At 53.8% G+C, this 25,399-nt stretch overlaps 3 protein-coding genes across 3 annotated transcripts; 2 read left to right on the forward strand and 1 right to left on the reverse strand.

Moving 5' to 3' along the window:
* Positions 1-1,952: 1,952 nt before the first annotated feature.
* NCLIV_029720 (putative eukaryotic translation intiation factor) lies at positions 1,953-6,501 on the forward strand (the record flags this gene model as incomplete). Its single annotated transcript, XM_003883167.1, has 8 exons — positions 1,953-2,103; positions 2,325-3,964; positions 4,195-4,310; positions 4,635-4,882; positions 5,270-5,385; positions 5,663-5,746; positions 6,020-6,103; positions 6,358-6,501. 8 exons carry the CDS (start codon positions 1,953-1,955, stop codon positions 6,499-6,501), a joined length of 2,583 nt encoding a protein of 860 aa, XP_003883216.1.
* A 5,552-nt stretch (positions 6,502-12,053) lies between these two features.
* Positions 12,054-15,697, forward strand: NCLIV_029730 (putative Ras family domain-containing protein; the record flags this gene model as incomplete). Its single annotated transcript, XM_003883168.1, has 8 exons — positions 12,054-12,071; positions 12,416-12,512; positions 13,121-13,298; positions 13,505-13,587; positions 14,071-14,142; positions 14,774-14,869; positions 15,181-15,243; positions 15,660-15,697. 8 exons carry the CDS (start codon positions 12,054-12,056, stop codon positions 15,695-15,697), a joined length of 645 nt encoding a protein of 214 aa, XP_003883217.1.
* A 2,387-nt stretch (positions 15,698-18,084) lies between these two features.
* On the reverse strand, positions 18,085-21,918 carry NCLIV_029740 (conserved hypothetical protein; the record flags this gene model as incomplete). Its single annotated transcript, XM_003883169.1, has 1 exon — positions 18,085-21,918. The coding sequence occupies one exon, from the start codon at positions 21,916-21,918 to the stop codon at positions 18,085-18,087; it is 3,834 nt and encodes a 1,277-aa protein (XP_003883218.1).
* Between the last annotated feature and the right edge of the window lie 3,481 nt (positions 21,919-25,399).

Genomic DNA, 25,399 nt, shown 5'->3' on the forward strand with positions numbered 1-25,399 from the left:
GCTCTTCCCCGCGTTGGCCGATTTCTATGCGCCTCTCCCGGCCCAAAAAACCAGTGAACTTTCAAAAGACGTGCCCGGTGGAGAGCATGCATCAACAGTTTTTGCAGATTTTCCGCAAAACGTGATCTTGTGTGCTTCACCGGGCGTCTGTAGAAGAGGTTTCCCGCGTGCCGCTGTCGCACATCCGCGTGTTGCGTTTCTCGTCACCTATGCATCTTGTCCCTTAGCTCGTTTCCTCATGCGTTTTCTCGCGTGCGCATGCCTGTTTTATCCGTTAGGGTCTGTCTGCCCCCGTCGATTTCCTTTTGCGGCCTTCACTCCCCAAGTCTGTTCGGTCTCCTCGCAAGTACGTCTCTGCCAAGAGCCTGTCGTTTCGTCTCGGCATTCACCGTGGGCCTTGCCCGTTCGTCTCGCGTCGCTTGACGGGTTACATCATCCACCGAGAACAACATGCGCGTGGTGCCCGTCTCGCCTCTGTTTTCGTCTACGATTCGTCCCGAGAGTAGACACTGCTGCTACCGATATATATATATATATATATATATATATATGTATATATATATGTATGTATATATATATATATGTATATATATATATATAATACAGACGCTCAAGTCGACGACGGGGTGTAGCGCTTCATCGACCGTATGCTCTGCTTTTGGCTGCATCTGTGACTGCTGTCTAATCAGTGAAACAGATGCATATTGTAGCTAGACACTGTTTTGGACAGCTATCGAACGTCACCGTAGCGCTGCCCGCCCGAGAGACGTGGCGTAAGCACGACTTTTCTGCCTTGATCTTTCGATTGATTTGCTTGCGCGAGTAAGACAGAGGCGTTACATCTGGAGCGGACAAGCTGTGATGGACTCACCGTTCGGATGTGTGGGAAATGCGGTTTCTCTCGACGGAGACTCACGGGGGATCAAGTTCGCGGAGCGCCATGTGGGACTGATATATATATATATATATATATGGTATATATATGTGGCGACATGATTCGTTCCAACTCCGTACACTCTGCCTTTCTGGCGAAGCTGGTTAGCGCCTTTCTTTTCATGTGTTGATCTTTTTGTGTTCTTGGAGGCGACCCCGCCAACGCGTGGTATGAGTGGTTCTCGTTTACTCTCTTCTTAGGGTCTGTCTCCGCTTCAAGTGTCTCTCCAGCACGCTTCTGCAGAAACTCGTAAGTTGGCCCCCACGATTTATATTCGTCACTCGATTGCACGCCTGACCCTTTTACACAGACACCTATATGTATACATTTATAGGCGTGTACGCGCGAACATTCGCTGTATTTTTTCTGCAGTCATCTTTTGCTCGTATGCATCGATATAACGGCTGTGAAGTGGGAGATCATGTGGGCTTCGGGCATGTCGTCTGCCGGAATCCCCTTTTCGACTGGTACCAAGGCTTTCTTTTCCGTTCCATGAACTCTTTTTAGAGGAGGGCGGCACATCCACCTGAACTGGGAGAGATAGTGAACGTCTCTTGTGTTCTACGTCGATGTATGCATATCCACATGTGTGTGACTGATATGCTGCTCATGCTGCAGGCGGCGTAAGTGGGCGCATATTCATGTATAAAGTAGACATGGCGTGCATACGCATCTCTGTTGCGGCTTGGGGATATTTGCGTGTGCCGTATGTTTTTTGTCCTCTGCTTTCAGATCGATTCCGCGTCTTCCGTTTCTCTCCTCGTCTTGCCGTCTTGTCTCCGCCATTGTCTTTCTCCCTCGTTTTTGTCGTTTCTCTCGCATTCCCTGTATTCTGTCTCAAGAGCTTTTCGTCCGTATCATTTTTGTCTCGGTGTGTCACGCCACGTTTTCCTCTCACTCCTCGCCGGACCGCCTTCGCTCAAGGGACGGACTGCGGGGTATTTGTCCAGCGACTGCCAGCGGCCACGTCGAGGATGTAGCTGCTCTAAAAACACGGCCTTGCGATCGAAACGTCACGATGATGAGTCAACATCACCCACATGCATCGACTTTCAACGCAGGAGCGGAGCGAGGGCCTGCTCACGGGGCCGGGGCTCCACCTCGAGGCTCGGCGGCCCACTCGGGCGACCTCGACTGGGACTCTCTTGGAGGCATGCGACGCGTCACAGGTAAAACTATCGGACCTGCGGGCACGGATGCGTGCAGGAAACGCGCAACTGCTTTTTCCCTTCCGTTCTCCCTCTGAGTATGAGTGTGTGTGCTCATGTGGTGTACTCCCGACGTCGAGACGAGAACCTTGCGCGTCGGTCGCGCGCTCAGATTCCGCGGTGTGAGGTCTTGTGCGCAAGGGTCGTCCGCTTTTTTGGTCGATGTCTCGTCCCTCTCTCAGGCGCCCCCGCGGCCAACTCGTGTGCTCCGACTGCTGGGCTCTCGCTGAATCCGCCGACCCAGGAGACAGTGCATGCGGGAGGCGCTGAGGACCTGACCCGCGGGCCCGCCGCGCCGTCGCCCCCCATCATGTACCACCACGTGCCTGCCTCGCAGGGCATGATGGGCGCTAACGGCCCCCACTCCCACGCGAACGCTGGCCCCGTGCTCCACGGAAACGTCTACGCGTCGCCAGTGTACAACAACTATTACGGACCCGCGCCCGGATCCGGTTTCGTGGGGGGCGTCTATCCGGGCTACCCCGGCGGGGCGGCTGGCGGCCACGCGATGCACAACTACCCGGGACCAGGCAAGTACGGTCACTACAACTCGGGGATGAACGGGTCGTACTCCGGAAGCCCCGCGAGCGGGCCTGGTCTCGTGGGGCACGCGCCGGGCGCCACCGGCGGGCCGGGGGGCGTGAGCCCCGCGCTGCATCCGGCTTCGCCGGGAGGCGAGCGAGGCGGAAAGAGCTTTGTGCGGCGCGGCGAGGGCCGGAATGTGAATCGCGGGCGAGGAGACGCGAATGCGGTCTTCCCGCCGCCGGTCGACGGCGGAAACGCGGGGTTCGCCAACTCGCGGAACCAAGGCGCGGGCAAGCGAAACGAGGGCGGAGTGTACCGAGCGGGGCACAGTCGGGGCAACACAGGAAGACGAATGGAGCGTGGCCGCGGCGAGCAGGCGGGCGTCGGGGCGTGGGGCTCCGGCGACGAAGGCGACAACCGCGATGCCGTGGACGAGGACGCGAACGCAGCCGTCACTGCACAGAACGCCCGGGGCCTTCTCGCGCCCCGCCAGGGCTTGCAGAGCCGCAACGCAAGCGCCCCGACGGGCGAGGAACGTGACGGATTCGTGCAGGCCTCAGACACTTCCGCGTCACTCTTGGCTGACGACGGCAAGAAGAGGACGGAGCAGCCCCGCGTGGAACCGCGGGCTGAGCAGTCGCCGCCGAAGGAAGCGCGCGACGACGGATGGGACGATGACGGCTTTGGCGGCGGCGTGTCTATGGTGGACATCAACGAGATTCGCAACAAGCACGCGCAGCTCGCCAACAAGGCACCGAGTGCGCCGCGCGCGGCGGCGCCTCTGCCGTCGATGGGTGAGCCGAAGACCGCAAGTCAACCGGCCGGGAAGAAGGACGAGAAGAAGGAGAACGCAGACGGTGGAAAGGGCGTGAGTGGGCCAGAAAAGAAGGAAGCGAGTCGCATGCAGCTGCCGTCCTTTCCTGCCGTGCCCCAGAGCCAGGAAGGCGCGGCGGTGACAGAGAGCAAGAAGGAAGAGGTCAAGAAGGAAGAGGCCAAGAAGGAGGAACCGGCGCCTGTCGCGGAGACGTCGGGTGTCTCGGCACTCGGGAAGCCGGGCGGCGGGGCTTGGCGTCCCCGAAGCCAGAGACAGTTCACGCGCGAAGAAGAACTTGACCGAACCGTGAAGGCGCTGCTGAACAAACTGACGATTGAGAAGTTCGACACCATCACGGAAAAACTCGCGCGCACAGTCGAGGGACTGAAGGAGCACAAGGAACTGCAACTGGTTGTCAACGTCGTCATGGAAAAAGCGGTGACGGAGCCCGACTGGTCGGAGATGTACGCTGACTTGTGCCAGGTAAGAAGGCAGGATCGCGACACGGAGTCCACCGGAGGGTGGAATGCCTCGAACAGCGAGCTCGAAAAGAGGTGGAGAGCCAAAGCATGCAGCGACAGCCAAAAAGCCATCTAGTTTCCACTTCGCACACACAGACCCCAGTAGTCCCCAGGCTCACCTCTCTCAACACTTGCATACACATGCATGTGTAGATGCGGATATGTGTGTGTTTACGTCTTTGCTTTTTTCAGGTTCTGCAGTGGCGCAGTGTACCGACTGAAGGGACAGATATTGATAACTTCCGCAAGACACCGTTCATGAAGGCTCTGCTCACGAAAATTCAGGCTGAGTACGAGGCCATGCCGAGGTACGTCTAAACCGTGCAAGTAGAATTCAAAGAAGGGATCGCCTCATATATGTATTTACGTGTATTTGCTTGTGCACTTTTTTGCGTGAACATCTCCGTATGTGGGTCTGTGTTTTTGTTTCTGCTCAGAGTGTGTATATAGACCCATCTCATCTCTGGGTGACTCACCCCTCTTGCTTCAGTGTACATGTGAAAGTCTTCACCACCAGATGACTTCACATTTGTAAGTGTAGATACGCGTATGCATGTGGATTAATCTCCATGGCAGGCAGCCGGGTTGTGCATTTCTACGGGTGGTCGATGTGCCTTTTTGCTGGTGCTTAGGACGCTGGAATCTCGGCTCCGCAGTCTGCCTTCCGGCGAGCTGGACCCCGAGGCTGTCGAAGAAATGCAGCAGCTGAAGAGAACGAAAAACCGCATTTTGGGAGTCGTCAAGTTGATTGGCGAACTGTTTCAGCGAAAAATCCTCGGCTTCCCGATCGTCCGGGACGTTGTCGTGGATCTCGTAATCAAGAACGAGGAACCCGACGAGCACTTCATCGAATGCTTCGTGCAGCTCATCGCCACCACAGGTAACGGCTGCGGGCATGCAGCTTAAATCTGTACATGCACATGCGCGCATGTAGACATCCCTGCGTTTCAGTTTGGTATACGCGCCTTGCGTGGACACCCGCGGCTTTCTGGCAGTGGCTTCGTGCCTTCGTTCGTAGATCAACAGTTCCAAATGTGCCCTACCCATGTTGTCTCCAAAAACAGATAGGCCACTTACTTCAGTTCTGGAAACAACACAGCTTCCGACTAGTAACGTGTACATATTACACCTGTATATAGAGAGATACGCGTGTGTTGATCCGTCGCTTCCACCCTCTAGGTATGTGCGTTTGTGGGCATGTACGAGCATATGCACACGAGGGTGAGAATTGCGTGCGCGTGTGGAGTGCGTCTTTTTGTTTCTGTAGGATATTACATTGACCAAAATCCAAAGATGAAGGCGGTTCTCGACTCGTGGTTCGGTCGTCTGACCGAGTTGCAGAAGAAGGCGTGCTATTCGAAGCGTCTCAAGTGTATCATTCAGGTAGGAAGTGAACCGCCGCTTTCCCCCGCCTTCGCTGTACGGTTCCTTTCCAGTGTGTCGGCCGTCACATGTATTTTTCTGGCTCATGTATGGAACGGCTGGGACACAACCATGGGCAGCATTGTTGTGTATCAACGGATATTTTCTCTGTGTTTGGGGCCCACGGTGTCCGTACGGGGAGCTCAGTGTTCACAAATTTTCTGTGAGAGGGCCGTGTTCAACGCGTTGCGTATACTGGTTGAGATTTGTTTCTCTGTGGGAATGTGCGGCCGCGCAGGACACGTTGGACATGCGAAAAGCAGAGTGGAGGAAGAAGATCCACAAAGAGAGAGCAAAGGCTCTCAGCGACCTTCGGGAGCAGGTGAGAGGAGGAACTCATCGTTTTTAAAGAAATCCGTGATGCAACTCGTGCCTGCGCATGCCATATGCATCGAAAGCTCCTTGTTTGAAGAAATAGACCGTTCCCGCGGGGAGAAGCCTATACGCATAGATCTGCTGAATATATATATATATATATATATATGTTGTAGGTGTACGGAATTCTGTGCAGTTCGAGCGATAGGCACATCGGTGTGTGTGAGGATAAGCCTCTGTCAGTGTAATGTGCGTCTCTCTGACTTCGTTTTTCCTTCAGTTGGAGACCGAGGAGGTACTGGGAGGCTCAGTGCATGCGGCGCAGTACGGGAACATCGTGGTTGTCGGTCAGCGATCGAATCTGGTAAGGCTCCCTTCTCTGCGTTCCTCTTAATGGGGTCAAACCTCCAATACACAAATGCAGCTCGGCACCAATGCGTGCTTGCAGCGATTGGGGGGCGTGTGTGCGACTCTCGCTTGGCACTTGGATGTCGATGAGTACCGGGCGTTTTGTCGGGTGGAGCTCTTCTCGAGAGAGTCTCTGAAGGAGAAAGGAGACGCACTGGAACCGCTGGGTCTCACTGTTTGCACCGTTGCGTCTGCTGCGTGTCCTCGCAGAATGGTGCATACGCAGGTTATCTGAAAGACCAGCAAGATACCTTTGAGCGGAAGATTGCCAAGCTCAGACCTGCGACTGCCCCGACTCCTGGGGGGCCTGGCGCCGGCGTGTCGCCTTACGGGGCGAATCCTGTGAGACGCTAGGCCGCGTCTTCGCGGAAGAGGAAAGAGATGCGTGCAGTCGGCAGATCGCTTGCCTTCAGTTGGAAGACGAGGCCAGCACCGGAATCTTTTTGTGGGGACGGATCCAGACAACGACGCTCTCCTGAGCCTGCAGAAGTCGAATGCCTGGTGTGATGAACAAAGAGAGGAGATGGAGAAGAGGATGTTTCAGAGGGCGGATAGCGGACGGTGTTTCCGCGAGGCTCTCTTGGAGCGCGGAGAAATGAGTCGAGGAAGTGGAGGGTGGGAAGAGAGGCGAAGGAGAATCTGGCAAGAGAGGCCGGGGCGAAGGACACGTTCTTCTCGAGAAGAGAAGGACGTAGTGACCCAGACGTGGAATTCCCAGATCTCTCTCTAAGGAGAGGATAGAGAAGACGACCGACGCCAACATCGCATACAACGTCATCTTTTTGGTACAGTGTTCGTCACCTATCAAAATCAATTGATATGCAGGAAAAGCATGCGTGAAGACACAGGAACGCAACCTGTAAAAATGCATATACGTCTTTATGTATATGCTTATGCATGTACTTTTGCAATTCATAGGTCTGTGTGTATACAGTCTGTGTGTATACCCGTGTATGCGTGTGGGTATTGCGCTGCGTTGAAAATGTCGTTTTTTCACTTTGCGTCTTTTAGTCTTTTTTGGCATCATGGACGAGAATGCAGCGTGGAGGTCGATGCAGAGCGGGGAGAGGGAGTTCCGGAGGGACGGAAGAGGAACGTGTGTGAAGGCAAATGCTGGGAGCCCTTTGAAATACGTTTGTCATCCATTTTCTGTACTGTTTCGATCTTCATTTCAAGACATTCCTCGACAGTTTGCGGCGTTGCTTGGTTTCCTTCGTTCCTCAAGCTGTGTGTATCATGTTCGTGTTACTTTGTTTCCCTCGGTGTTCCCCGGTTTGGGGGGTCTGTTCCTTCCCCACGGGTGTCTCCTGCGTTTGCTCCTCTCGGCAGAAGGTCTCGTCTGCGGCAGGGGAGAGCCCGGCGGGGAGAAAAGGTTGAACGGTTGTTTCCTAGCGATCATCCTCGCGCGTTGAGCTGAGCGGACACAAAACTCCAAAGGCGCGGCGATGCCAGGCTTTTTGATTCGTGTTCGTCAGCGAAAAACGAGGTTTTGCACACCGAGGAGACGATCCAGTTTCTTGGAGAGACCCTCTCTGTGGCACGTGCGTTTCTCATTCCTCGTCTTTGCGTCTCCGGCTTCCTTTTCTGTGTCGTTGCGTGTCCCCCGTGGGTTTTTTCACACACTTCCGCAGCTTCGCCTGCGGTCTTGGAGATCCCTCGTGCACCCCGAACCAGTCGTATCAGTCGCCTTCCGTTTTGTCGTCGCACTCGGCCCCCGTCTCTTGTTCGCGGTGTTTTTCCCCGTGTTTCCGACCTTTTTCTGTCCCGTGTGTCGTTTGGCACCCTTCTCTCCGTCGCCTGCTCTGCGCCCGTGTCTGTATGTATACAGCCGACAAGTTGCTGTCTTCGTGAGAAAAGAGAATCCACGAGAAGAAACAAGAGGAGGGCGGAGCGAATGAAATGTTCCGCGTGTTCCTGGGAGGGGAAGCGCGGCTGTCACACAGAACGAAGGCCTCGCCTTCTTTGTCTCCGCGTGTTCCGGGGTGTCTATACACCCGAAGGGGTGGCGCGCACGCCCGCCTCGAGGTGTATCTTTTACCTTTTTTTGTGGAGGGGTGTGCGTGCCCACCTCATAGTGTACAGAGGTTCGGTACAGCTTCCGCGACGGTTAATCCCGAGAAGTCGTCCTTCGCCTCTCTCTCCAGAGTCAACTCGCGACCGTTATGCCTCTCCGCGGTGTCGGGCGCCTGCGGTCGCTCGGGCCGTCGGTGGTCAGTCCTGCTGTGAGTGCGCGGGAGACGGGGGAAGGGTTGTGCTGATGCGGTGCGGTGAGCCTTTGCGACCAGAGCTTTCGAAAACGACCTTTGATGTGTCAGGTGTGTGAACCGCGTCCGTGCATTCAAGTTGCCTCAAATTTCGGACGGAGAGTATCGAGCGCCCTCGACAGAGAGGGGCTGGTTAACATCCCTCCGCATGCAACGGACAGTTGAAGGGCGCGCGCTTCGCCCCGAATATCCTGTTGATTCGTGTCGTTGCCTCTCGTTTTGCGAAACAAAAAAGGATGTGTTGTCTTTCGGCCAGCGTGTGGCTTTCTGTGGAGGTCGCAGGGTGTAGTGCGGGGTCACCTGTGCTCTCAGCCCTAGCTTCTCTCGGACCGAGACTGGGGAAACAGACGTGACTGGACCCCTTGTCTCTGTTTACTGGATCCAAGTCATCTTGTGCACACGTTCCCAAAAACTGCCATGCCTGTCCACACCTCAAAGGCAAATCCAGGAAGAATATGGACTTTCAGAGTCAAGTGGTCTGAAACAGCCCGAAAACGTGCGCCGCTGGGGGAGAACCAGTTGCAGAAACGTGGATGTATACTCGGGACGTACATCGATAAACATATCCTATTTCTGGAGGGGGGGCGCCTTCAAATTGGTTTTGAAATCAGCTTTTTGCGACGGAGGCAAAGAGCGAGCATGAGGCCCGCTCGCCACCCCTGGTCCATACCGCACGGACCTCCTTTCCTGCCACACACATCTAAAGATAATGCATATATATATATATATATATATAGCTACATGCGTAATAGTATACGTGGGTTGTACGAGACCGAGTCGCCGGCTATCCTCTTTACTGTGTCTCATTAGCTACCTTAGTCGACTTGGACGCCAGAATCCCTCTGCTCTTCTCACTGGCAGGTCGTTTGTGTGATGTTGCGAGGGAAGTCTGCCGCAAACTAGTAAAGCAAGGAATCCGAGTTTTCCGTTGTTTTCTCAAATCTCGGCGTTCGAGCGGCAGAGTGCTCCATTACTATGGCGGAACCCCCCCTGTTTTGTTTTGTGCCGAGTCACTGCGACACTTCCCTGCCTTTGGCGTCTAGCAGTTTTCTTCTGTTGCCCACTGTTTTAGGATGGGAAGGGTGTGTTAAGTCGTTTCCCTTTTTGAAGCTCACCGGAGGCTTCCGGTCGAGGTCCACTCCCCTGCTGTCTTACTCTACAGGAGCGGCAAGACGAATCCTCGAGGAAGTCCGTAATCCTGTGGATACACCGAAAGATACGTCTTGGAGAAGTTCGCACAGTTCAGGGTAGAAGCTGAGCCTTTCTTTTCTTCCTTATTCATAAATGGCGGGAAGCTTAGGAACAACAGAGGATGCCTTCCTGGTCTCACATGCCTACGGCGGATTCAGGACCTCACCAAACGACAAGACACACTTCTTAGCCTCAGAAAGAAGACCTCCCTCACGATGGATCCCTCGTTTATCTCGAGCTGAGACGTTCTCTCGCTCGTTTTGAGGGAACTGTACATTCCCAGAAAGTGGGAGAGACGGCCCACTTCATCCCTGCTTCTACGCGGTTCCCTCTTTGCTGCTTTTCCAGATACTTCTCAAAGCCACGACGTTTTGACTCAGACGTGACTCCCTTGTGAGTAAAAAAACTCCCGGATACTCCAGGGAAAACCTCGAAATTCAAAATAAATTCTTCCATCTTTCTCTCTTTCTCGCTGTGAAGTCGCGGCTTGTCTGCGCCTCTCACGCGGCGTCGACACTTTGAAGACCCTGTGCGACCTGAGTGGCGAACGCGTGTCGTGGAGACATATCTGTCCGTTTTCCCCATTCATTTTCCGAGAAAGAGAATCCTTTTTTTTTACGGAAAACGCAGTTGAAAGCACCTAATGACCCACCAGGTTCCGGTCCCCCCTTCTGTCCCAACGTCGGCCGTGGCCCTATGTCTCCGTTCCCCGCCGAAAAACAGCCTGTCTTCTGTTGCCAGGCACATCCGAAAGCCGGTGCAGCTTTGCGCACCGGTGAGGACGGGAGAGGGAAAGGCACGATTCACGCGTTCCTCTGGTGCTTTCCCGTCTCGCCCTTTCTTCTTCGCCCTCCCAAGAAAACTCGGTCTCCGTTTCCGTTTTTTTCTCGCCTTTTCGTGTCAGGTCACCCGCCGACTTTTTGCGCCGAGCGACGCACCGTCGTCCCGCTCCCGGTTCAAGAAGTTGCAACAGCGGCGAGGTTCTCGCCAATCGACGTCTGCAGCTGTGCCAGCGACAGCCACTTCTTCCTCTCCGAAGAAGGAAAAAACACAAGGCCCCTGCCGGAAAACAAACGACGAAAACTGAGGAAACAAAACGCGCCTCCAGTGCCGTGACACCCTGACTCCCGGTCTCGTCGTTTGGGTGTATGTACACTGGACAGCCAGGCCGGCGCCTTGGAAATGTACCCCAGCTCTCCAAGCGACTGGTGTACGAAACGCCTTCTTTGTGTATCGGTTATTCACACGTTTCTATCCTGCATGTACAGGTACACAGTATCACTGCGCCTCATCTGCTGTGTAAGCGTAACCCGCCCTCTACATGCGCGCGCGTGCATTTTCTGTCTGTATTTGGATGAATCAGCTGTTCGGCTTTGGCGGTAATCCTGGGGCATTTCTCCTCCCTCCCTGAGAACCTGTGTATTGCTGGTTAGCCTCGACCTGCGCCGTCTGCTTCCTGTCTTTTCTGCATCTCGCCCTCTCTACTTTCCGTCCCCTCTCGTCTCTCCGCCCTGAAAAGCCTGTTCATACCTACCGAGTCATGAAAGCGCACCAAAAAACCCATGTTTGTATGCGCGAGAGTCCATAGCCACCTGGTGTTTGTTGTCGGTTTGGCGTGTCTGGGCAGTATCCAGTCGTATTCTTCCTTTTTCTGCCTTCTTTCCAGTGTAACCTCTTTCCGATTTTTCGGCTCGCCGCCTCTGCACCTCTCTCCTCCGTGTTCATTTTGTTCCGAAGACACAAAGAAGCATTTTCTTTCCTTTTTGGCTCCAACAGGCAGCGCACAGTCATTCCCGCGCCGTCGTCTTCCACGTCAGCCCCATTCTCCGACAGGTCCCTTTATTTCCCTGCTCCCATTTCCGTCTTCCGTTGCTCCTTTTCCGCGTTGTCTGTTTTCTTCTCTGTCCGCTGACCGCTGCAGCCTTGACTGCGGCCGTCGTCTCCTTTCTCTGTTCTCTTCAAGCGAGAAGCATCTCCCCCTCCCGTCCCTCTCCACATCATCTGTATCCTCTCTTCTGTATCGCTCTCTGCAGCGACACATCGTTGCCTTCTGCGGGAAATGTAGCTGCAGGAAATCTCCTTCGTTGTTGACGCGGAGTGTTCGTCGCACTTTCAAAATCTTTTCGACCGAGCTGCTGTGGAGAGACAGCTTCTCCGCTCCGCTCTTTTGTACTTCCTGACTGTTTTTCGGCGCTGGCTCTCGCCTGTCCCGGCTTTTTGACGCCCTCTCTTCTTCGCTTTTACTTCGTTCTGCCCACACAGCCTTCTCACAGTGGTGCAAACTCTCCTTTCCTCGCCCGCCTTGCTCTTTGAGGCATTTCACGCTGTTTCGTTCTCCTCCTCCCCTCTGGTCGGCGTCGATTTCCTTCTGGTGGTACACACTGTCCTTTTCCCCTCTGGGGCCAAGAAGCATTCGCCGAAGCGCGCCTTCTCCCGGCTTCCCTCGCCACCATGGCAGACTCCAGCAAAGTAAGACTCTGTCGACGCATCTCGCTTCATTCTTCTCTCTTCTGTGTTTCCTCTTTCGCCTCTTCCCTGTAGAATTTCGTATCTCTCCGCGCTTCAACTCTTCCATCACATTGTCTCTCTTCTTTCTGCGTGAGTCTTGTGCTGCGGCCGCGATGCCGCTCATGATGTCTGACGCCCTCTGCGTTTCTTCTCGCCGCGTTTCCCGTTTATTGCTTCCTCGCTTGTCTCGTCTTCGGCTTTCTATCAACTTCGCTCTCGCCTCTCTCTGACCTTAGGCGTTTTTCTGTTCGTTCGCCACCGTAAACACATGCTTGCGCACTGCCTTTTCTCCTTTTTCGTTCCAGGACAAGGACCACTACGACTACCTGTTCAAGTTCATCATCATCGGCGATGCAGGAGCGGGGAAGTCGTGTCTCCTTCACCAGTTCATTGAGAACAAGTGTAAGCGCAGAGAGACACCAAGGGGTAGCTTCCGCGAGGCAGCGTCTTTCACCAGCCTTACACAAACGAGTCAAGGCCGAGTGGACAGGCCGCGAAGATACCAGCGGGCCAGGCGGCGCGAAAAACATCGCGAGGGAACGTGGAGAGAAGCAGTCGCAGAAGAGGGAAAGGAAAAGGGCGAAGAACCAAGTCGCGAGAAAGGCAGGCTACAGGAAGAGCCTGTGAGAAGAATTGAAAGAAGTGGACGGCCGTGGGCGAGGACTGAAGGCAGAGACAGGGGCGGAAACATCAGGAGCGCTTCCGTCGCTTTCTGGCGTCTGCCGTCGCCAGGGAAGAGGAGCGAACTCTCCACACGTGTGGGATCGCCGACGAGAGAGGGGAGTGTCTCCATTCGCTGTCTCCCGACACGAGACCGAGAGAGCCCCACCCGCGCTCGGCTCTTTCTTTCCGGCGGATCGACCGGCACTCAGCGTGTACGCCGGAGCTGAAAGGTTCGGACGGCAGCGCCAGAGTGCGCCCCCGATCGGTGTCGAGCTCGCGACGAGAGAAAACGGACTCGCATGCGGTGTTCTCCGGTTTGCCATGTTGTCCCTTTGCGTGTTGTTCAGTTAAGAAAGGATGCAGCCACACAATTGGAGTTGAGTTCGGCAGCAAGATGATTAACATCGCAGGGAAGAGAATCAAACTGCAGATTTGGGACACGGCCGGACAAGAACGTTACCGCTCTGTCACACGCAGCTATTACCGAGGCGCTGCAGGCGCTCTTCTCGTCTACGACATCAGCAAGTCCGTGCCTTTTCTTTTGCTCACGCTTGCCGTTTCTGCGCGCCTCTTTTCACCTGCAACGCCCTCTGCTGAAACTCTGTTCCTCCTCTCGTGCCGTCGTGTTTTAACTTTCTGCCTCGGTCGCCTTCGCGTCCCCCGCTGCGTCTTCCTCACCCCCTATTCCCTGTTTTTTCTGTTTTTCCGCTTTCCCCGCGTTTCTCTGGCAGCCGCGACTCGTACAACCACTTGATGAATTGGCTAGCCGACGCGCGCTCGCTCGCTCGAGCAGACATCTCCATAATTGCAGTCGGTGCGTCTCTTTCCTCTCTCTGTCTCCCTGTTCCGCTCCTCTCCTTTTCTCCTCGCCGGAGTCTGTGCAGTCCGCATCTACGTTCCCTAGAAGACACCGACGTCCAAGGTGCCTTCCCAAGCCGACACGCCATATATTGAGCAATCTGTGTAAACGCATGTCCTCTCTCTGTATCACTTAAACATTCGTCTGTATACGCAGGTGATTCTATGCCTCTCTGTATCTCGATGAATGCAGACGCCCATTTATCTGCGCGTCAGGGGAATATATATCTCTCTTCTCTTTTACACCAACGCTGACCTGTCACCCATCCCAGTTCGCTATCCACATTCACTTTATACATGCGTGTATATATAAAGTCTAATTACATAGAGTTCACAAATATGCATATACGGATCTATACTATATATATATATATATACGTATTAGTCTAGAGTTGAGGCGAACCGAAGGGTGGACTGGTTCCGGTGCCTTTTTTTTCAGGCAATAAAGTTGATCTGAAGGAAAAGAGGGCGGTGTCCTTCCTCGAGGCGTCTCGCTTTGCTCAAGAAAACGGTAAGCCTTGCGCTTCCCGTTTCTGCCTTTTCTGGTCTTGATCTTACTCTCCTTGCGACTTCCTGCTTGCTTCCTGGGGACCTGGCGGGGCACCGCCGCCCTCGCGTGCTTCGAGCGTCTTGCGTCGCTGGTTGTCTCTTGCATCTTTTATGCCCCCAACACAAAAGATGCATACACTGTGTTCAGTGTCGTCTCTCTGAAAAAACTGTATGTACATACATAAAGACATTTATGTCTCTGTTTCGCTCTGTACACGCACAAGTCGTCACACTGTTCAGTAGTGTTGCCTCTCCTCGACACTGTGTCCTCTCTTCTTTCCGCTTCCACGCAAAAGAGACTTGCGGCTTTGTCTTTCTGTGCAAGTCTGTACAAATCGATAGACCCCAGCATGTTTACTTTTTTGATCCTCTCTGTGCCCTCGCCCCCCCGCGCTCACATGGAAGACTATCTACCGATCTAGACTTTTGTATTTCTCGAATGACATCTATCTACACGCGCGTGTATCACACACAGCTGATTACGTACAGACAGACGCGCTGCTTCCCTGTTTGTATGAAGGACTCGTTGAGGGTACACGCTGCTGCGGAGACTTGGCTGTTTAAACCGAACGTCGTCGCCTTCCTGTTTGCAGATATTTTGTTCCTGGAGACCAGCGCGTTCACTGGCGAGGGCGTCGAAGATGTTTTCGTCAAAGTCGCGCGACTCATTCTCAACAAAATCGAAGACGGTGAGAGCCCGTGAAAGCGTGAACCCGAGAGGAGACAACGATGCACTTTGTGGTGAACAGGACAAGTGATAAAGCGGGGACAAGGGAACCCCCATACAAATCTATCTGCAGCTGTGTGGCTGTGCTCCTGCGTATCCCCGTCTCCACCTCTGGATGGCGTCTGCAAACGTCTCTGTTTCAAGTCTTTCTGTGTTATATCTTCCCCTCTTCGCATTCAATAGATAGGCATGTGAACCAGCGTTTCCTTCTTCCCCTGTCTTCACTCCAGTGTCTCTGACTCTTGCTTTTTCGTGCTGCTTCCCGGTTTCTAGGCTTGATTGACCCCAACACGATGATCTCGGGGATCCACGCGACACGGACGAGTATGGGCAGCCGTAAGTCCGCCTTGCTTTCCAGCGCGTTCCTGCCTGGCGCCCTAAGGGTGCAAAAGCGAGAGCTGGAAGGCAGCACTCCCATCCACGTCTTTCGATCTCTACCTAACTTTATATGCATGGCCATACACAGCTCGTATTTGTGTACGCGGCGAACATCGGCGGTTGATCGGTTGGAGAAACCCCACTCTTTGGTGTATGCGTCTTCTGTACGCTGTCGACTTTCGGCTCGTTCACAGTGTGAGAATGCAGCTGTTTCTGTCTTTATCCATCTGCGCATGAATATCTCTCTGTTGTCGGTATATGATTGAATTCTGTAGAGCCCCAGTTTTTATGATGGAAGCCAACAGCGGCGTGCGTATCTGTCTCCACACGCTGGATTCGATGGCGTCCTTTTGTGTCTCCATTCTTTCTCGCAGCGGGGCCGAAGCCTCCGCCGTCTAGTTGCTCCTGCTGATGCTTCCGCTCGCCACCTTTCCACTTCGCGGCGACGCACAGCATTTGAGGGGCGAGGCCGAACCACACAACGGAGAGACGAGGGAAGAAACCGAGCGCAAGCGAAGGGCGAAAAGCTGACGGATTGAGGACCGGTCGAGCCTGGAAACGAGCACAGAGAAGAGTTCTGCGGTCTGTGCTGTCCTAGAGAGGGCCATGCATCTCTGCAGAGGTGGAACGGGGACAAGGCCGTTGCTTTCGACGCGCAATGGGAAGCACGCAGCGTTCCTTGCGCGATCTCTCAGGCGCAAGTCCGGCAGCGCCGCTCGGAGGGAAGCGCCACAAACCCTCTTGGGAGGACCGAACACTGTGCACGCCTTCCTGTCGGTTTATGTTAATATCCACAAAAATATGTGCATACATGCATGCATACGTGCGTGCTATGTATATATCCACCTGCATACCTGCGTGTGCCTCTATATGTGCGCATTTGCATATTTCCGTCGGTAGATGAACTCGTGTGCATATGAGGTCGTACCGATATATGTTTGTGATCGTATACGCGTGTTAGGTATACATGATGTACGTGCACAAGTCGACCTGTTCGCGGCTGTCTGAGAAGTAAATTGTTCGGCTGTTGTGTGCAAAAGCTCCAGTGGTGCCACATATACCGCGCCCCGGTTCTTCATTCCGGTTTCTCTATCCTAGACTTCGACTGGACTTCCATCTCTACGGTGTACATACATCTCGATGGATTCAGCCACGATTTTCCTGGTGTACCGACACCTCGAATTCTCCACCATCTCCTTTCCACCAAAAGCGTGTGCAGCAGAAACGCAATTCAGAAATGTAGCGCACAACACTGTGGTGTAGGCTTTAATAGAGCAAGCGGCAGCAGATGTATAATTCGGTCTGAACCGAGTCGGCCTGCCCCTCTTCTTCGTTGTCCTTTCCTCCGCGTTCTGTGGCGCAAACGATTGCCGTACGTATCAGCTTTGTACACCCATAATTTTTTTCTATTCCAACACATCAGGAGCATTCTCTTCAAATCTTTCGAGATTGAAGACCCCCAGACGCATCCTCTTCCCTATCTTTCCGTTGCCTTCCCCCTGTGAAAAATACACAATTCTTCACCAGGCTTTGCAAACCTAATTACTTCTTCCTCTATTGTTGTCGCGGTGCCTCCCGCTTCGGGGAAACATGTTTTTTTTCCTCTCAAAGAGAGGGGATCTCCACTAGAGAAAAAAACGCCCAAGTCGTCTCTCTAATATGAGGGAACTGGACTGAACACAAAATTCACAATTCATATATATATATATATATATATATGGGTATCTCTCTCCCTCCATGTACTTGCAATCGTGAGACGTTGCAACCTAACATTTCCCTGTGCATGCGCCCGGTATAAGTGCAGCCCTATTTGCCTCGACTTGTCAATCGACTCATACGGATATATGTACACGGATGCTTTGTAGAGTGCAAGAAGAAAGCCGTCTGAGCAGGCGTTGTTTCACACCGTGTCTATCTCTACACGCGAAGAGACACCAGCTCACACATCTACACAATTCCCTACTTGACTATATGCATATACGATCTCTTCGCTTTGCCTCGTGGAACGCTGCCACAGAGAACTAGATCGGCGCTTCGAAGATGTTCAACCAGAAACTGTCCGTTTCTGCGTGCGAGCTCTCCAAAAGAACGGAACCCGCCGCCAGGACAGCGCCGACCTAGAGCACCTGCGGCTGGAGCGCCGAAGCTGCAGGTGTGAAGGACAAGGAGCGAAGATGGAGTTTCAACAACACGTGTGGCGAGTCTTTTCACAGAAACCTGAAAATGTTGGTGCGGCGTGTATTCCCGATCATTCAAATCTCCCTCTCGAGAACAACCGGCAGGACGCAACGCGCCGGTGTAACAAAGCAAAACCGCCTCGTGGCATTGCCGTAAAAAACGTGAGTATACATGCTCACATACAGGTATATGTGAATGCCATATATACTCGCATGTATATATACACGTGTGTGTACGCGCATATATATATATATATATATATATATATATATATATAATAGGGAATACGACCTGCAAGTACGAATACTCATACGTATATATATATATATATATATATATATATATATATATAGATATATGGATGTACAGACATGTACATGTTTGTGTTTGTTTTCTCGGTGTGATTCACCAGACGAGAAGAGAAAAAAGCAGCGCCGCGGACTGTCTTCGACTGAGTGTCCCGGCCAGTCTGTACACATGCCCCTTGGCTCTCGAGGCACACACACAGGCTTTGCGGCCAGAGACGCACAAAAAAGCAAAGATGTGCGAGACGAAACAAACAAAACCGATCGCTGCATGCAACTAGCCAACCGCCGTGTGCCACTCCCCTGTCTAGATCTCTCAGTTCATTCTTCGTTTGTGCCGCGTCCTGAGCAAGGTGAGAGCGGCATCCCTCTCTGCAAGTTCCCAGTAGTTCACAGCAGCATCAATCCACGCTCGATCGCGTTTTTCCACACTCTGTTCTTCTCTGCATGCCCACCCGTGCGTTTCGCGTTCTTCACTTCCGTTACAGGCTCGCGAATGTGCGTCTCTCTGTTCCACACATCCTCCGCCCCTGTTTTCCGCTGTCTGTCGCTTCGGCGCTCCAGGCAGACCTGCCGCCTTCCCCCGCGTTCTCTCCCGGCACGCTTCCTCGTCGACTCCCTCCTGCTCCTGCACGACATCGCGGTTCTCTCCTCGCTCTCCGAACCTCTCTTTCTGCTGGGGCTTCTTCCTCCCCTTCGACCGCCTGCCGTCACAACAGATGCCTTCGTCCTCGTCGTCTTCTACTTCTGCTTCTCCCTCTTCTTCTCTTCCTTTCTCGTCGTCCGTCCCTTGACTCGTCTTCTCTGGACGCGTTTCCATGGCCCTCCGGAGACTCAGAGAGCCGAGCAAGGCAGCTTGACGCAGCTCTTTGCGAATGGCAAGTGTATGGGATACCGACTCTGGAAGGAGTCCTGCGAAGGACGGGCGCGAGGCACGAGAGCACGAGGGCCAGGAAACCCCAGATAAAGGGAGAGAAGAGAAAGGAGAGGGAGAAGCGGAGACGCCGCCAGTCGGGAGATAGCAGACGGGCGCGGAGGCATGCGAAGGTGAGGAATCCAGAGAGGACGAAGAAGAAGTGGAAAGTGAGAGAGACAATTCGTTGTCCGTGGACAACAAAGAAGAGGCAGAAGACGACGCTTCTGGCCTCCCCATCTGACGCACCAGCTTCTTCCATCTCCGTTTCCCTCCACCTCCTCGACCTAACAACCTCGAAAGATAGCACATTTCTGTTTCTTCCCCTTCCTCTTCTTCCTCGCTCATCTCTGGTTCCTCCCCACAGTGCATTCCTTCCTCGTTCTCGTTTCCTGTAAGCGTTTCTCCTTCGACAGCAACTTCTCTCTCCACTTGAGGTAAGTTGTCTGTGTCCGTTGGGTCAGTCCCTGTGTTGTCCCCGAGCGAATTTGCACGAGGGAAGAGCTCTGGTCGCCAGTTCCCGTTTCCTCCTCTCGACATGTCTTCTTTCTGGCCTCCATCCAAAACGCCTTTCTCGGCAGCACGACTCACGCCGTCCTTTCTCGCGGGCTCTGTCATCTGCGCCCGTCTCCTCGCCACCTGCGCCATGGTCTCTTTTCCTTCCTCTCCGGTTGCTCCCCTTTCGAACTCGTCTTCTACGTCTTCTGTTGTCCGATTGTCCCCCTGTCTGGTTTCGGCGCTCTCATCAGACGCGTTGTCTCCCTTCTTCTCCTGTGTCCCTCCGCACGCCGCCGAGACGTTTTCCCGCGGCGACGGAGCGAGACTGAACGCGTTCCGCGTCTCTCTCTCCCATCTCGCACTGCACCATCCGCGTCTGCTGCCAAGGCTTTCGCTATCCTCTCCCTGTCTTCCTCCGGGGTTCTTCACTGCTTGTCCCTCTCTCCTTTCTCCCTCCGGTCCGTCTCGTCTCTCTCTCTCGCCTTCCCGCCTTCTTTCTCCTTGAGTCTCGCCTTGATTTCCGTTTGCCTCTGCGCCCTCGCGCGGCTGGATGCCTCCCGCGCATGTCACCCTCGGTTGCCCACCTCGCAGAGAGCCAGGAACGCTCAGATCCCGTGTGTCGTCCCGTTCTTGCTCAACGCGTATCGTGCCGGCGTCTGCAAAACGGAAAGCGATCTCTGAGCGTCCAAAATTCGGGCGGTCCTTTTTCATGGGGAGACAAAACGCGCGATCCGTGCAAAGGACCGCTCGCCGAGAACCACACGCCGTAGAAGAGACGCGAGTCGAAAAAGGCGCACGCGGTGGTCCTGTGACTCGGCCGACCCCGCTCGTTTCTTTTTCTCCGACTGTCTCCCTTTTTCCTGTCTGTGCTGCGCTCGCTTCTGCTTGCGCTTCGAGGTCTCTTGTCGCTCGGGACGAGACCGCGCTTGCGGGGCCGACCCCAGATCGACGCACGGACGGAGACGGAGAGACACAAGAGGAGCGCGAAGAAGGCTGCGCAGGAGCGCACAAATGAAAGCAGGGAACAGAAGAGGAAAGCGAGAACGGAGAGACGCACGAACAGGGCTGGGGAGCCGATGGCACGCGGGTGTCTGTACAGTTCCTTTGCTCGCCAACGGCGCGTTGATTGGCACCGGAAGAAAGAAAGGAAGAATGCAGGCTAGGGAGAGCATGCGCGTGGCCAGAACAAGAACACGAAGCGTGGGGCGAAGAAGCCTGAAGAGAAGACCGACGGTACGCAAAATGGGGGCTCGACGCCTCCCCTCGACGGTCTCCATGAGTGCGCGAATCAACGCATCGACCACCACGGGCATGGGAAGACTGAAAATCCGAGAACGAAGTTCCAGGGGACGGACAAGGATGCTCACCGCGGATGCTGGTCCGCGGCACAGTCTCTTGACCAACCCGTAGAGAAGAAGGGACACGGTAGAAAGCAGGTGATATCGAAGTTGAGGCAGAAGACGATTGAGAAGTTAACAAGGGAAGAGATGTCTGTTGTTCAGGCGAGTGGGGGAAAGGTTGCTGGCGACAGAGGAGGCTGTTCATCCACATGGGACGTTCCTTCTCCTGTCGCATCACTTGCAGCTCTCCGTCTTCTCCCTCCTGGTTTCTGTCCTCTCCAGCGTGTCCTCGCTCTCTGTCCGTGTCGACGAGAAACTGAGAAGCTCGAGCTGCAAGCGCAAGGTCAGCGTACGTTCTGTCTCCTGGGTCACCCCTTTCGTGAGTCCACGATCCGTGCCCCGCTTCGCTCCTCGGACTGAGGTGTACATACACCTCAGCGGGGACTGCAGACCAGCCAGTGGATCCTGTCAACGCAGCGTGTCTTCTCTGCGTCGCCTCTCGCCCCGGTTTCTCTTCTGTCTCGTGCACACTTTTACTCCTTCGACGACTGCCGGCTTTCCTACGCAAATTCGTCGAGGGTGACAAGCTGCCAGGTGTTTCGAAAAAGGGAAACACCCGTGCTGCTCTGCTTTCCGCTGGAGTGAAGAGGTCGTCCGCCCCTGATAGTCGCTCGGCTCTTTCCCCCATTCGGAGTGCTGCGTCCATGTCTTTCCTGCCTTCACTTGGCATCGTTTCTCCCCATTTCTGTGTTTGCTCGCGCGCCTTCAACGGCTCTCTGTACATTGGGTCGTCGCAGCGCTCCAACTGTGCCCCGGGCGGTGGTCCACACCTCTCTCCTCGCTCGTCTCCTCTCCATCTCGCCCCCTCGTCTGCTGCGTTTTCGGCTCCACGCGCTCCCTGAGACGGGGCTTCTCGATGCCCAGAGCAGGCTGACGGCCAGCGAATCTGGCCCGGGCGCGGTCGCCGCCAGCAGCAAGCGTCGACTGTCTCGTCTGCGCGAGGGCGCGACGCACAGGCGGCTGCCTCGCGCTTGTGCGTCTCCTCCGCAGATGGATGCAAAACGCATGTGTAGAGAGGCGAAGGAAGGGGAGAGAGGGGGTGGGGAGAGAGGAATTTTCGACTTGCGTGCGTACGTGGACGCGAGTGGCAGTCAGGGGTCGCGACGGCGAGGGAAGCGGCAGGCAAAGTGAAGGACGACAGAGGAGACAGAGAAGAGGAGGCAAACGAGACAGAAAAGGGAGACGACGCAGGAGAGAAGGACGAGGATGAAGAAAAAGAAGCGGGAGATGGGAAGACGCAGGGAGACGGAGGCGGAAGCTGTTCTGCGAGAGACACACACACAGACGGAGCGTCAGAGGACACAAACAGCCAGCGAGGCTCTTGCGTCTTCTTGTGCATCGTGGAGAAAAGAAAAGAGAAGACCGGGACACATGTACCGCCAAAAACAGATTCGCGTTTAACAGAAACTCCCACCCAGGAGAGGGGCTTGTGTGGTCACGTGCTTCTCGGGGCAGATAAACGAGGGAGCAAAGAAACTGCGGGACGGAAACACCATTTTTAATAAGAACGGAAACTTAAACGCGTCCTTAAACGCGTCCTGGCTGCAAGGTGGGCGTACACCTCGGAAAGACAGGAAGACGCCCAGAGTTGATCAAAGGTGTGTGCCTGCGTCACCGGCTAGGGGAAGGCGCACGCGTTTCAAGCGACAGGGTAGACAAGGAAAAGGAGTTTTAAGGATGGCCAGCAGCGAGAGAAGTGTGTCATTCTTCCTCTTCCCTTTTTTGTCGGTTCTTCCTCTCTTTGTCGGGCTTCATCACTCCGCCTTTTTTCGCCTTTGCCCATATGGCCACGGCTTTTGCCCGCTAGCCGTCGAAAAGCACGCAAGGAATCCAGGGGTGTCTCTTGCGGCGCGAAAAAGTTAATGAAGTGTTGTGAAAAAACGTCCAGAAGACGAGCAAGACAAGACACACTCTTTGCAACGAAAGAATCGCCATTCCCGCGTTTCTTCTGTCGCTGTCTCTCTCTCTCTCACTACCCTTTTCTGCACAACTTCCTGTTCAGCTTCGCCAAGGTCGGGAGGGTCACGGAGGACACAGAAGGAGAAAGAATCTTCTAAGACGAGAGTGAACTGCGTCTTCGGTTTCATGAAAAACAGAACGCAGACACAGACACGCGGACAGCTGCGAGACACACACTGCGAAAAGACCAGAAGATACACGCGTGCGTCTGGGACTCTCCTCCCGGCAGACAAGCGGCCGAGCGTGGACGGAACAACCTGGGGGCATGCGGGACTGTCGGGGGGGGGGGGGGGTGGGAGGGCGATCGAGCAAGAGTTGATTGGGTGATCACAACTCGATTCGTCAGACAAAAGCTTTGAGAGAGTAACTCGCCTTTTTGCTCTTCGCGTTGAGGGACACGGCTGCATATTTGTGGGTTGTCGCGGACCGAAAAAGATCGGACTATCCTGACGACGCGACTTGCGGCTGCGGGGTCTAACCGGCGTGTTTCTAGTGAGGAGACACCGCCTGTGTTCTCCCCTCTGGCCAGCCCGACAAAAACGTCTCAGTCGGTGCCGAGAGATCTTGGTAAAAATGCATTCACATAGGCATATACCTACTTCCCTGCATATATATATATACAGATATCCGCCGTCTATACATATACTTGACTCTACAAATCAGTCGTTCTACCTATATGTGTCCGTAAGGAAAATTGTGCACACTGGTGTGTCTAGCAGCACCAGATATTCGCATTTATACGTCTACGTGACAGCCTTCAGGATTTCCCACCGCTAAAATACGACTCTCTCACCACGGATTTTTCCACACATCTCTATTTACACTTTAAGATATGCTTGTACAGTTGTAGGCATATGTTTGTGTAGTGTTTGAAATACATATATGTAAATATGCATGAATCTGTGTCTCGTGGTGTGTTTGTGTAGAAAAGTGTAGAAGCCGGGCGTCTCTGGGGCAACAATCGACTGCTTCCGACATTCAGGAACATACGGCATGATCTGAGGTATAATTGTTCGCGGGCTGCATGGAACTGCAGCCACATATTCATAGGGAGGGAAAAAATAAGAAGGGGGTTTGCTTGGTCGGCATCCTGCAATCGAACGCCCTACTGGATAGATAATTGCTTTTCGATATCCTCCGCTCTTTCCTCATCTGTGCGTGCGGGATTACACGTTTCAATCAGGCGAAGGTGTGAGAAAGAACCACGAACGCGACAGGACATGGCAATCCCATCTCTGATTTCAACGGAACATGGGCTCTGTGTGACTACGGTCCCAGCAGAGAGCGGGTATAGTGCCCCGAAAGTAAAACTTGCCAACCACACACTGCACAGAACAACTCTGCGCTTTCTTTCAGTTTTTTCACCTCTACCGATCTTTACATCTCTCCATTACTAATTGCGCCTCTCTTGACCTCTTCATAACCCACTTTCTCTCTCCTAATCACGACTTTACCACCTCCTAATCTTTCCCTGTATGTTCCCCATATTCTGCGCTTAATCAGTTACTTAATCTCCTTCTTCATCTTTCTCTTTGCCTTTCTCTTGTTCTCCCTCCTAATCTCCCCACTAACCTCTTTCTTGATGTCCTCATTCTCTATGTTAGTCTTGCTCTTAACGCTTTCCTCTCTGGTGTTGTGCCCCCTTTTTTGACCTCCCCCTTATATCCTCCCTCTGAATCTCCTCCTTAATCTCTTCTTCTCCCTCCTAATCTTGTTCTTCTCCTCTCTCGTGGTGTCACTCCTGATTTCCGTTTTAATGCCTCTCACATTCTCCCCCTAAATCTCCCCGTCGATCTCTCTGATTCTCGCGTTTGATCTCCTCCTTAATCTCTTTCGTATTCTGCGTCTTAATACCGCTCGCTCGATCTCTCTCTCTCTCCCTTGATCTCCCGCTTATTCCCTCTTATAACCTCCATCTCGATTTTTCCCTCTATCTGGAACGCGAGCCCGCGTGGCCACATGAATGATTGACGATAGGAAACAGGCGAAGCTTTTGTTAAGTGCCTCGTCTCGTTCTCGCCGCCGGAGTCCCGTCCTGCCATCCCAGATGTGCACATGAGCTGAGGGGAACGTGTTGATTTTTGTCAGAAGCAGATGAGAAAAAGACGTGAGGCAGCGACCCCGGTGGAGCGAATCGAGCCCATCAAGGACTGTTGCGAGAGGTGGATGAAAAGGCTTTTTCTTGGAAACCTTGTTGCGTGTCGTCTCCTTTCACTTTCCTTGTGATTTTTTTCTTCCACTTCCTCTTCTTCTGTCCGTTCCTTCTATTTCCGTTCTTTTACGCCCTTCCTGCTGGTCAAGGGGACCGTCTGTCGAAGCGCCCGCGTGCTACACACGTGCCGCTCCTACGACTTCTGGATGTCGCACACTCTCTCTCCGTCCCAGAGTTTCTACCTTGGAGATGATTGCCGTTTCTCCGTCTTTTTCACAGTCGGCGATTCCTGGTCTCTTTTGACTCTACGAGAAGAAAATACTACTTTTTGTGAGATAAAAGGAGTGAAGGAGAGTGTGGGAGTACAGGAGATATTTTGGTTTCGAGATGATTGCGGTCACATGCAGAAACGGAAAGAAACCGCTGGTTTGCCGCTTTTGAGTCCAGCTGCGAAGCTGTTTTGCGTTTCACCGGCACACCGCTCTTTTTTCCGTCTCCCTTCTTTCTTTTTTACGCCAAAAGTTGGAAGGAGACAAAGAAACGTCCCGTCTTCCCTCGTCTGACCTTCATTCTGCCTCAAACAGTTTCAATTTCCCACCGCTTTCCTGTTTCCCCTTTTTCCCCTTGGTGTGCAGCATTTCCTGTTCCCCCGCGTTTTGCCTGTAGTGTATTCTCGAGTCTTTCGTCTCCTCCTTTAGGTCTCTCGTTT

Source organism: Neospora caninum, chromosome VIIb (genome assembly GCF_000208865.1).
Source record: "Neospora caninum Liverpool complete genome, chromosome VIIb".
NCBI classification, from domain to species: Eukaryota; Apicomplexa; class Conoidasida; order Eucoccidiorida; family Sarcocystidae; genus Neospora; species Neospora caninum.